The 11380-nt window shown below is 58.0% G+C and overlaps 2 protein-coding genes across 2 annotated transcripts in view; both read left to right on the plus strand.

Annotated features, from left to right (window-relative positions):
- LOC115307184 (keratin, type II cytoskeletal 75-like) overlaps positions 1 to 1083 on the plus strand; it is a gene marked incomplete at its 5' end in the record, with an annotated part of 8808 nt that extends 7725 nt beyond the window's left edge. The window contains 3 exons of the mRNA XM_029958138.1: positions 13 to 218; positions 717 to 751; positions 842 to 1083. Coding sequence (XP_029813998.1) covers positions 13 to 218; positions 717 to 751; positions 842 to 1083 — 483 coding nt within the window. The remainder of the gene's footprint in view (positions 1 to 12; positions 219 to 716; positions 752 to 841) is intronic.
- Positions 1084 to 8575: 7492 nt separating this feature from the next.
- Positions 8576 to 11380, plus strand: part of LOC108643163 (keratin, type II cytoskeletal 6C-like) — a 152669-nt gene continuing 149864 nt past the window's right edge. Inside the window, 8 exon segments of the mRNA XM_029958136.1 lie at positions 8576 to 8713; positions 8715 to 8771; positions 8773 to 8798; positions 8800 to 8909; positions 8912 to 8974; positions 8977 to 9185; positions 10880 to 11094; positions 11276 to 11336. Coding sequence (XP_029813996.1) covers positions 8576 to 8713; positions 8715 to 8771; positions 8773 to 8798; positions 8800 to 8909; positions 8912 to 8974; positions 8977 to 9185; positions 10880 to 11094; positions 11276 to 11336 — 879 coding nt within the window.

The following is an 11380-nucleotide window of genomic DNA, read 5'->3' on the forward strand; positions in this document are numbered from 1 at the left end:
GAGACCCTCCAGACGAGCATCGCGGACGCGGAGCAGCGCGGGGAGGGGGCCCTCAAGGACGCCCGGGCCAAGCTGGCCGAGCTGGAGAGCGCCCTGCAGAAGGCCAAGGCCGACCTGGCCCGGCAGCTCCGGGAGCACCAGGAGCTCATGAACGTCAAGCTGGCCCTGGACGTGGAGATCGCGACCTACAGGAAGCTGCTGGAGGGGGAGGAGAGCAGGTGGGTGGGGTGCGGCGGGAATTCCGCGGTATCCCGGTAAATCGATGGGAGAAACGTGCTCCATCGGCTCCACGTGGGGTTGCCACGAGCCCCGGACCAAAGTGTGGGGGCAAAGCCCGGAGCTGGGGCAGGTGGGTGTGGGGGAATCGGCCCTGAATTAGCTGGAGGGGTGACGACCACCCTGCCCTCTCCCACCCCACCCGGGAAGGACGTTCCCAAAGCTCTTGGGGCTGTGTGAGGGGTGTCCTGAGAGCTCCAGCTCTGCCCCCACAGCCCCGGGACCACCCTGGAGGACGGGGAGGTCAGAGATGGAGGTGGGATGGGAGGGGGAACATCCCAAATTGGCCAACTCAGGCAGGGAAAGGGCTCCGGAAGAGAAAAGGGAAGGGAAGAGCCTCCTAAAATCCACGGGGTCCCAAAGGCTGCTCGGGTCTGATGGGGCCAAGGCAGCTCCAGATGCTGTGGCTGGATCCCACACTGCACCTCTTTCCCCTGCAGGATGTCTGGGGAATGCCAGAGCTCCGTCAGCATCTGTAAGTACCATTCCCGTGGGATCGCGGCGGGCCGGGGTCGCTGCTCCCAAACTCCTCAGGTAACCCGGGCCCCCCCGTTCCCCTCCGCAGCCGTGGTGGGCGGCAGCAGCTCCGTGGGAGGCGGATACGGCGGCGGGATGTGCCTCGGAGGAGGAGGAGGACTCGGATTCGGGAGCGGCAAAGGCGGAGCCGGGCTCTGCTTCAGCCTGGGAGGGGGAGGATTCGACTCCGCGGGGTCCGGGTTCGGCTCCGTGGGCAGCGGGTCCAGCTCGGTGGTGGTGGGGTCCGGCACCCTCCTGAAGAACAGCGGCTCCCCCGGCCGGAGGGTGTAGGGACGGGATCCCTCCCCCGGCCCCATTCCCAGCACCCCGCGGAGAAAGGACGGGAATTCCACCGAGAGCCCCCAGAGCGTCCCCGAGTCCTTTGGAACCATCCCTGGGACCGGGGGAGGAGGAAAACACGGCCAGACCCACCCACTGAGGATGGAGATTCCCAAAAACACGGCCAGACCCACCCACTGAGGATGGGGATTCCCAAAAACACGGCCAGACCCACCCACTGAGGATGGAGATTCTCAAAAACACAGCCAGACCCACCCACTGAGGATGGAGATTCCCAAAAACATGGACAGACCCACCCACTGAGGATGGAGATTCTCAAAAACACGCAAGAACAGCTCCATCCCCTCCAGCTGCTGGTTGTTGGGGGGCTGAGCTCTCCTTTGGAAGCAGGACCTGCCCATCCACAGGGAACCCCAAACCCAGCTGGGATGACCTTCCTGTTCACTGGGAATCCCAAACCCAGCTGGGATGACCTTCCTGCTCACTGGGAATCCCAAACCCAGCTGGGATGACCTTCCTGCTCACTGGGAATCCCAAACCCAGCTGGGATGACCTTCCTGTTCGCTGGGAAACCCAAACCCAGCTGGGAGGACCTTCCTGTTCATAGGGAACCCCAAATTCAGCTGGGATGGCCTGCTTGTTCATAGGGAATCCCAAACCCAGCTGGGAGGACCTTCCTGTTCACTGGGAATCCCAAACCAAACTGGGATGACCTTCCTGTTCACTGGGAATCCCAAACCCAGCTGGGATGACCTTCCTGTTCACTGGGAATCCCAAACCAAACTGGGATGACCTTCCTGTTCACTGGGAAGCCCTAAATCCGTCTGGGATGAGCCCGTGGATCAGCACACTGAGCGAGAGGCTCTGTCCCCTCTTGGGTCGGGTCCCTGCTTGGCTCAGGAAGACCCAGCTCAGGAAGACCCAACTCAGGAAGACCCAGCTCAGGAAGACCCAGCTCAGGAAGACCCAGCTCGGGAAGACTCAGCTTCTCTCCAGGCCTCGGGCTGGCTCCAGCCGTGGTGCAGCTTTAATCGGAGCTGCTCATCAGCCAGAGCTGGAGCTCCAGAACAGGAATTTCCTCCCGGCCCAGCCGAGGACGTTTCTCACCCCACGGACTTTTCATTCGCTTTTTTCCCCCTCCCCCCTGCCCGAGTTTCTGTTGTAAAACCCCCGTTTTGGCCCCGGGTTCCCCCTTCCCCGGTGCTCCCGTGTGTGTTTGCCCGACCTTTCTCCCCCCAATAAACACGAGAGGCAGAAACCTGGTGTGGTTTTTCCCTCCCCGGCCCCGAGAGTTTCGTGTTGCGACAAGACGGGACCCGAAAGCGCTTCCTGACTTTCTCCTGCCCTTTGAAGTCGGGGTTTGAAGGAGCCCCGGGGAAGGAGCAGCCCAGGCTCCTCTTTTTCCTCTCTCCCGCCCCAAAACCGTGGGTGCTGGGGGACTTTGGTGGGAGGTCCAAGGGGGTCTTGCCAGGGGAGGGGTTTGGGACGTGGGGCACAGGGTGACACCCCCGGGAACGAGCCCATTCCTGGCACAGGAGGAAGAGGCAGCACTTGGATCCTCCTCCTGGATCCTCCTCCCAGTCCCAGGGGGGTCTCCCGTGGTGACCCTTTGTCCCCCCTTGGCCCCATCAGACCCGAGCAGCCTTTGGGACCCCGTGGATTTTAGGAGGCTCTTCCCTTCCCTTTTTTCTTCTGGAGCCCTTTCCCTGCCTGAGTTGGCCAATTTGGGATGTTCCCCCCCCCCATCCCACCTCCATCTCTGACCTCCCCGTGCTCCAGGGTGGTCCCGGGGCTGTGGGGGCAGAGCTGGAGCTCTCAGGACACCCCTCACACAGCCCCAAGTGCTTTGGGAACGTCCTTCCCGGGTGGGGTGGGAGAGGGCAGGGTGGTCGTCACCCCTCCAGCTAATCCAGGGCCGATTCCTCGGTATCCACGACTGGAGTAGCTTTTCCTGCTGTCTGGCCTCCCCAGGGATCCCTGGATTGCTCTCAAGGAGTCTCCAAAGGGCAACTCTGGGAAGACCAAGAGCTCCCTCCCTTCCCGCCCATCAACCCCAGCTCTCCCCAGGAAAGCAGAACGTTTGGATAAATCTCCCTCCCCAAATCCCTGCTGTGGTTTGACCTCCGGCCCGGGAGACCTTGAATCACATCCCCGGTCAACCGCAGGCGGTGCCGGGGGTGACTCATCCCGAGGCTCCCGCTCCCGGTTTGTAAAGGCTGGAGGAGCTGAGGGCCGGCCATCGGTGACAGTGGAATGTCCCCGTGGTGACAGTGGAATGTCCTGGTGGTGACAGTGAAATGTCCCCATGGTGACAGTGAAATGTCCTGGTGGTGACAGTGGAATGTTCCCGTGGTGACAGGGAAATGTCCCGGCCATCAGTGACAGTGAAATATGTCCCGGTGGTGACAGTGGAATGTCCCTGTGGTGATAGTGGAATGTCCCGGTGGTGACAGTGAAATGTCCCCGTGGTGACAGTGGAATGTCCCGGTGGTGACAGTGAAATGTCCCGGCAGTGACAGTGAAATGTCCCGGTGGTGACAGTGAAATGTCCCCGTGGTGACAGTGAAATGTGTCCTGGTGGTGACAGTGGAATGTTCCCGTGGTGACAGGGAAATGTCCCGGCCATCAGTGACAGTGAAATATGTCCCGGTGGTGACAGTGAAATGTCCCCGTGGTGACAGTGGAATGTCCTGGTGGTGACAGTGGAATGTCCTGGTGGTGACAGTGGAATGTCCTGGTGGTGACAATGGAACGTCTTGGTGCTGCCAGCACGGGCTTGTCCTGGGTGGGGACCCGTTTGGGCGAGGGCTGAGCGCGCTGGGAGGTGCAAAAGTGACCTGAAGTGTTGAGTGAAAAGGCTTCACTTCCCTGCGAGTCACCCCGAGCCAAACCCCGAGTCACCTCAATCCCAAACCCCGAGTCACCCCGATGCAAACCCAGTCACCCCGATGCAAACCCAGTCACCTCGATGCAAACCTGGAGTCACCCCATCCCAAACCCAGAGTCACCTCAATCCAAACCTGGAGTCACTCCAACCCAAACCCGGAGTCACCCCGATCCAAACCCGGGGTCACCCTGATCCAAACCCAGAGTCACCTCAATCCAAACCCGGGGTCACCTCGATCCAAAGCTGGAGTCACCCCATCCCAAACCTGGAGTCACCCCGAGCCAAACCCAGGGTCACCCTGATCCAAACCCGGAGTCACTCCAACCCAAACCCGGGGTCACCTCAATCCAAACCCGGGGTCACCTCAATCCAAACCCGGGGTCACCTCAATCCACACCCGGAGTCACCTCAATCCAAACCTGGAGTCACCCCGATCCAAAGCTGGAGTCACTCCATCCCAAACCTGGAGTCACCCTGATCCAAAACCTGGAGTCACCCCAATCCAAAGGCTCCTGAGGGGCAACAAGAGGCTCCTCCGGGAGCACAAAGGGTCACTCCTGCCACAAACAGACCCCAAATCCCTCTCCTTTTGTTCCCGGGCTGGCACCGGCAATCAGGGGACAATTCCCCTGGGCTGGACCCAGATGGGACGAAATTCCTGCCTTTTGTTGGGGGTGGGAAAAAGACTCAGGTGTGACATAATTCCTGCCTTTTGTTGGAAGAGGAAAAAGGACCCAGGTGTGCCATAATTCCTGCCTTTTTTTGGAGGAGGGAAAACATTTCACGTGGCCTGAAATAAGGGTTGGATTCCTCGGGGTTTGTTTGTCCCCTGCCCGTGACAGGGGGTGGGACTGGATGTGCTTTAGGGTCTCTCCCAACCCAAACCATTCCAGGATTCCGTGGTTTCCCCTCAGTTATTCCAGGCTTGAGCGGCTTTTCCTGTATTCCCACCTATTTATTGCCATGGAATCGTCGAACATTTTGGGTTGGAAGAGGACTTTAAAGGGCATTTTCCTTCACTGGAGAGAGCTGGAGAGGGACTTGGGAGAAGGGATGGAGGGACAGCACACAGGGAATGGCTTCCCACTGCCAGAGGGGAGGGATAGGTGGGATATTGGGAAGGAATTCCTGGCTGAGAGGGTGGAATGGATTTCCCAGAGGATGCCCCATCCCTGGAAGTGTCCAAGGCCAGGCTGGAGCAACCTGGGATAGTGCCCATGGCAGAGGGTGGGACTGGATGAGCTTTGAGGTCCCTCCCAACCCAAACCATTCCAGGATTCCGTGGTTTTCCCTCAATTATTCCAGGCTTGAGCAGCTTTTCCTGTATTCCTACCTGTTCATTTTCATGGAATTATGGAACAGTTGGGGTTGGAAGTGACCTTTCGAGGTCATTTTCCTTCCCTGGGGGCTCTGAGAGAGCTGGAGGGGGACTTTGGGACAAGGAGTGATGGGACAAGGGGCGAGGGGCTTCCAGCTGGAAGAGGGCAGGGATAGGTGGGATACTGGGAAGGAATTCCTGTCTGTGGAGGTGGGGAGCCCTGGAAGTGTCCAAGGCCGGGTTGGATTCCCCTGGGACGGTGGAAGGTGTCCCTGCCGTGGAACAGGGAGATCTTTCCCTCTCCCTTCCCGCCCAAACCATCCCGGCTCTGCCCATCCCGCCGGAGCCGGGAGGTGCTGCCGATCCCCAGTTCCCAGCTGGATTTCCCAAACTTGGCTGGGGCCGCGGCCGTGACTCAACGCTCCGTGTTATCACACCGGGGCCGCTCCGTTTGCTGACTCGGGGCCTCTCCCCTGGGAACTCGGGGAGAGAACTCCGGGATCGTGTCATCCCGCCCACGGGAAGGGGGAAAAAAAACCCCACTGAAATCTCCCAGGAAAACGTAACCGCGGGTTTGGTAACGCCGGGGGAGGCGGGTCCCGCTGGGGACTGAGCCTTAACCCCCTTTTTTGTGGTTATTTATTGATGCATTGCCTATTTATTGATTTATCGCCCATTCATTGACCGTCTTGGCTCAACGTCCGCCCCGTCCCTTCGCTCTCACTGCGACTTTTTGAGTTATATTTTATTTTATTGATACGAATTTCATCGATAAATTTGATTGACGTGTGTTATTGACATGTAGTTTAATTTTTTGATATTGATATACATTTTATTTATGGGTATCTATTTTATTTGGGTCAAAAGCCGGGCTGGGTGATCTCGGAGGTCTTTTCCAACCTCAACGATTCTACGATCCCGTGATTTTTTTTTTTAGCCTGATTTCTCCCTAATCCTCTTCCCCGGGTCCCCAGGGATCCACGCGGGTGCTGGGGGCGGGATGAGCGCCGGGAATGTCGTGTTTTCCAGTGGGAATGTCGCGGTTTCCAGTGGGAATGTCGTGGTTTCCAGTGGGAATGTCGCGGTTTCCAGTGGGAATGTCGCGTTTTCCAGTGGGAATGTCGCGTTTTCCAGTGGGAATGTCGTGTTTTCCAGTGGGAATGTCGTGTTTTCCAGTGGGAATGTCGCGTTTTCCAGTGGGAATGTCGTGTTTTCCAGTGGGAATGTCGCGGTTTCCAGTGGGAATGTCGTGTTTTCCAGTGGGAATGTCGCATTTTCCAGTGGGAATGTCGTGTTTTCCAGTGGGAATCACGTTTTTCCAGTGGTGATTGTCGTGTTTTCCAGTGGGAATGTCGGCGTTTTCCAGTGGATGTCGTGGTTTTGCCAGTGGGAATTGTCGTCTTTTTCCAGCCGGGAAATTGTCGTGTCTTTCAGTGGCGAATGTCGTGGCTTTTCCAGGGAATGTCGTGTTTTCCAGTGGGAATGTCGTGTTTTCCAGTGGGAAGTCGCGGTTTCCAGTGGGAAGATGTCGTGGTTTTCCAGTGGGAATGTCGCGTTTTCCAGTGGGAATGTCGTGGTTTCCAGTGGGAATGTCGTGTTTTCCAGTGGGAATGTCGCGTTTTCCAGTGGGAATGTCGTGGTTTCCAGTGGGAATGCCGGTTCAGCCGCACGGCCGGGCCCCGAAGGCGCTTTTGGGAACGGGTGTCTGGGCGATATTTTTAGAGGTGTTTGAACACCCGACCGTTCCAGGAGTTGCCGGTGTGGATTTTCCAGAAGCTCCTGATTCCGGGTGTCCTGTGGGAATCCCGAGAGCCAGACGGCTGCCAGCGCGGCGAGGAGCCTCCAGAGCCCTGGCTTTGGCCTTCAACGTGCCCTCAAAACGTGGAAAAGTCATCAAAAAATGGCGTTTCTCAATGAAAAAAGGGAGTTTCTCAATAAAAAGTACAAAGTGAGGCCCTTTGGTACTCGATAACTGAGGCAAAAGGGTGGATCAGGGATGGGTCTTTGGATTCAATGACTTACAAAGGTTCCTTCCCACCCAAATCATTCCCTGGTTCTCTGAAGGGGGGTGGATTCCCCATCCCTGGAAGTGTCCAAGGCTGGGTTGGACGGGGATTGGAGCGACCTGGTCTGGGGGAAGTTGTCCCTGCCCGTGGCAGGGGGTTGGAATGAGGTGAGTTCGAAGGTCCCTTCCAACCCAACCCATCCCACGATCCTCTGAGGGATCAGTTTGAACCCACCCTCAGCCTGGGATCGGAACCAGAGGATCCCAACAAGCCCCTGCCTCTCTAAAATCGATGTATTTCCATAGAAACACCAAAACAGGCCCCAGAGAGTTGGGATTCCTCAAGGAAAGTCCCCCCCGTGGCCTCGGCCCTGCTCATCTCCATAACCCCACAAACCAGCCCCGTTAACTGCACTCCAGCCCTTGCAGGGGGTGTGATGTGGGTTTGGGGATCCCTCCTCCCCTCCCAGAGCCGTCCCTCTGTCTGTGCCCGGAGTCTCCCCACGGCCCCGGAGCCTCCAGGGAATCCCGCAGGGATTTCCCAGCCGGTGCTGAGAGGATCTTGGCACGGAGGCTCCGGGACGCGCTCGGGTCCGACCGGGAACGTCTCTCGTCACCGGGGAGGTTTTATTTACCCAAAAAAAAATAAAAATGAAAGAGACCCGGAGCCTCATCAAAATGCAATTTGCTGAGCCCCGGCTGGGAGGTTGAGAAACCCAATTCCCGGAGCCAAAGGCAACTTTCCAAGTGAAAAGGAGGCTGAGGGTGTAACATAGGTGTGTTTTGGGAATTGTGAAAGCCCGGGCTGTGACTTGGCATCGGCTGCAGGTCTTGCCACGGGGCTTTGGAGTGAGAGATGGAAAGATAAACGCGGGCAGGGGAACAACCACGATGGAGGAAAGGTGGGAAAAAAAGCTCCCGGTGTATCCCGGGGAGGCTCCGCTGCTCCTCAAGGCTCAGAATTCCCGGGTCAGGGAGCCTTGGGAGCCCCAGCCGGACCTTTGTTGTGCCTTTTCTGCCGCGTTGGAGGGTGTGTTCCTGGGTAGGGTCAATGTTTGGCAAATTGGAGATGGGAATCTGCGACCACGCCACGCTGATGAAGACAGGAGCTGTCTCCTCCTCACGCCCATGCAGACCCAGCCCACTCCGGGAGCGCATAAAAGGAGCACCCGCTGCCCTCCAGCCAGAGGGACCGACTTCCCTTCTCCTTCCAGCCTCATCCACCTGCTCAGCCTTTCCCAGTCTGTTCCGCTCTCTTTGAGGAGAACCCAGGATGTCTCGCCAGTCTGTCTGCAGGAGCTTTGGAGGGGGGAGCCGGAGGGGCTTCAGCTCCTGCTCTGCCTGGGGCTGGGCGGCTCGCAGCCGGAGCAGCTACAGCTCCTACTCCGTGTCCAGGGCTACCGGGGCCGGCGGGCCGCTGCGGCGGCTTCGGCAGCAGGAGGCCTTCCACGGGCTGTGGGGGCAGCGCTCAGGATATGCCGGGGGGGCTGCTACGGCGGGCAGGTCGTTGGGCGGCTTCGGCGGCGGCTACGGGGCTCGGCAGCTTCGGGGGCGGGTATTGGGCGGCGGCAGTAGCGAGGAGCGAATCTGCGGCTTCGGAGGGCATGGGAGGCGGGTGGAGGATATGGGCGCTTCGGTGCTGGGTGGGCAGGCTACGGCGGGTGCTATGGCGGCCAGGCTTTGGCGGCCCAGGCTTTGGTGGCCCAGGCTTTGTCATGGGTGGCCCGGGAAGAGCCGGCCCCGGCATCCAGCCGGTGCAGATCGACTCGACCCTGCTCCGGCCCGTCCACGTGGAGATCGACCCCCAGATCCAGCAGGTGAAGACCCAGGAGAAGGAGCAGATCAAGACCCTGAACAACCAGTTCGCCTCCTTCATCGACAAGGTGAGAGGGCGGGGTGGAAACCGGGCCGGGTGGAAACCGGGAGGAACTTCCCCACCGGTGCAGAACCGTCCCTGTGGAGGTGAATCCCAGCCGGCTGAGGAGCTCCAGCGGAGCCTTCTCATTAAGGGAAGAGATGGGAATCTCTCCTCCCCGCGAGATCAAAGCCGTGTCTGCGGGGCTTTCATCTGCCCTGCTCTGAGGTTGCTCCTGCGAGCAGGTTCAACCCCTCCAACCTCCGCAGGTTTCGGGCTCGGGTTCTGCCTCCTCCACCATCCTCTGCCCAAACAGCCTCCCACTGAAACATTCCTTTAGATCTTTGCTCTCCCTTCCCACATCTCCGGGATTTCAGATCTAAGCCAGATTTCCACAGGGGACAGGCGTGGGGTTGGGGCTGAGTTTAAAACCTCCTCTGAGCTGGGAATTGTTAGGAATTCCCTCCTTTCCCTGATTTTGCTGCTCAGGCAAGAGCAGGGATTAGAAAACAAAAGTTACCTGGTTGTCTCATCACCATGCAAATCCCTCTGGGTGATGAAAGAGGCGTTGGCGGGACCTGTTCCCATGTGATGGAGAATCCTCCGTGTCCCGGATTTAGGTCTGATTCCTGGAGCAGCAGGACAAGGAGAGCCAAAGGGAGAATTTAAGGATAATGAGGTGGAAAAAAAAGGAGAAAGAAGGGAGGAATTTTGCTCTTGGAAGCCATGTCCTGTTGGGGATTTGGGGAGTGATTCCCTTGGCCCCCCAGAGCTCCCAGGAGGTTTGGGCAGTGGGATGTTCCCTCGGGAATGTCTCACACACCCCCGNGGCATCCAGCCCGTGCAAGTCGACCCCAGCCTGCTCCGGCCCGTCCACGTGGAGATCGACCCCCAGATCCAGCAGGTGAAAACCCAGGAGAAGGAGCAGATCAAGACCCTCAACAACCAGTTCGCCTCCTTCATCGACAAGGTGAGACCTTAGAGTAGGGTTTTTTTTTGGAGGAGGCATCTCGAGCAGCTTCCCCGGGGTGTGGAACGGGGCACTGGAGTTCTCAGAGCGGCGCCTCGGCAGCAAGGTGTAATTACCCGGGTTTTAATGAGCAGCACCGAACAATAGACGAGGTTTTGTGCTAATGGAAGATTAAAGAGAACATCTGCAGGACCTCCTGGGGCTCCTCGTGCCAGCTCAGCTCCACCGCCTCGTTTTGGGTGATTCAGGGCAAAGTCATCGCCGTAAATTGAATTGTCCTGAGAGTTCTCCTTGCTGGGCTTTGCTTTGAGCGAGACTTTCTCCTCAAAACCTGATTCCGGGGACTTCAGGGCATTAAACACCTCTGGGACACTCTGAGATCGTTTCCATCTCAAATAGAAACCGAAGGAATAGCAAATCCCTCCTGAGAGAATTTGTGGGCAGTTAGGGAATAAAAAAACCTCTTGGCCTCACTACTGGAAAGTTGATGGCAAAGCCCGACCCTGCTGGAAAACCGGGACGATGTTTCCTCTGCCAACATCTCTGTGTCCCAAAGGGAGAAGTTCAGAATGACTCAAAATTTAATTATTTAATGACTAATAAATTTAATAACGCTCCTCATGCACTTGAGGAGCTCGGATGCCTGACTGAGCCACAGCTGGGGGTTCGGGGAATGACCCCCTCGGGCTCCCAAAGCGCCCAGCAGCGGGATGTTCCCTCGGGAATGTCTCACACACCCCTGTTGGGTTCAGGTCCGGTTCCTGGAGCAGCAGAACAAGGTCCTCTCCACCAAGTGGGAGCTGCTGCAGCAGCAGGGGCCGTCAGGGCCGAGGAAGGACCTGAGTGTGATCTTTGAGAGCTACATCCAGAACCTGAGGAGGCAGCTGGACTCCATCCTGGCGCAGCGGGGGCAGCTGGAGTCGGAGCTGCAGAACATGCAGCAGTACGTCGAGGAGTACAAGAGCAAGTGAGTTGCCACCACGCTCGGGCAGCCTCAAACAGCTTTTTGGGCACTTCTCTGCCCCCAAACTCCTTTTTACGGTGATCCCGGGGGTGGTTTATGGGTCCAAATGTTTAATTTTAGGGGTTTTTCTCCCCCCTTTGGTGGGAGAAGGCAGGAACTCATCCTGTGCTTTTGCTCCCCGCAGGTACGAGGAGGAGATCAACCGGCGCACGACGGCCGAGAACGAGTTCGTGGTGCTGAAGAAGGTGAGTCAAATAACCCCTCAATCCCCACCAAATAACCCCTCAAT

This window comes from Manacus vitellinus, unplaced genomic scaffold (assembly GCF_001715985.3).
Source record: "Manacus vitellinus isolate BGI_N305 unplaced genomic scaffold, ASM171598v3 scaffold_140_pilon, whole genome shotgun sequence".
Classification (NCBI taxonomy): Eukaryota; Metazoa; Chordata; class Aves; order Passeriformes; family Pipridae; genus Manacus; species Manacus vitellinus.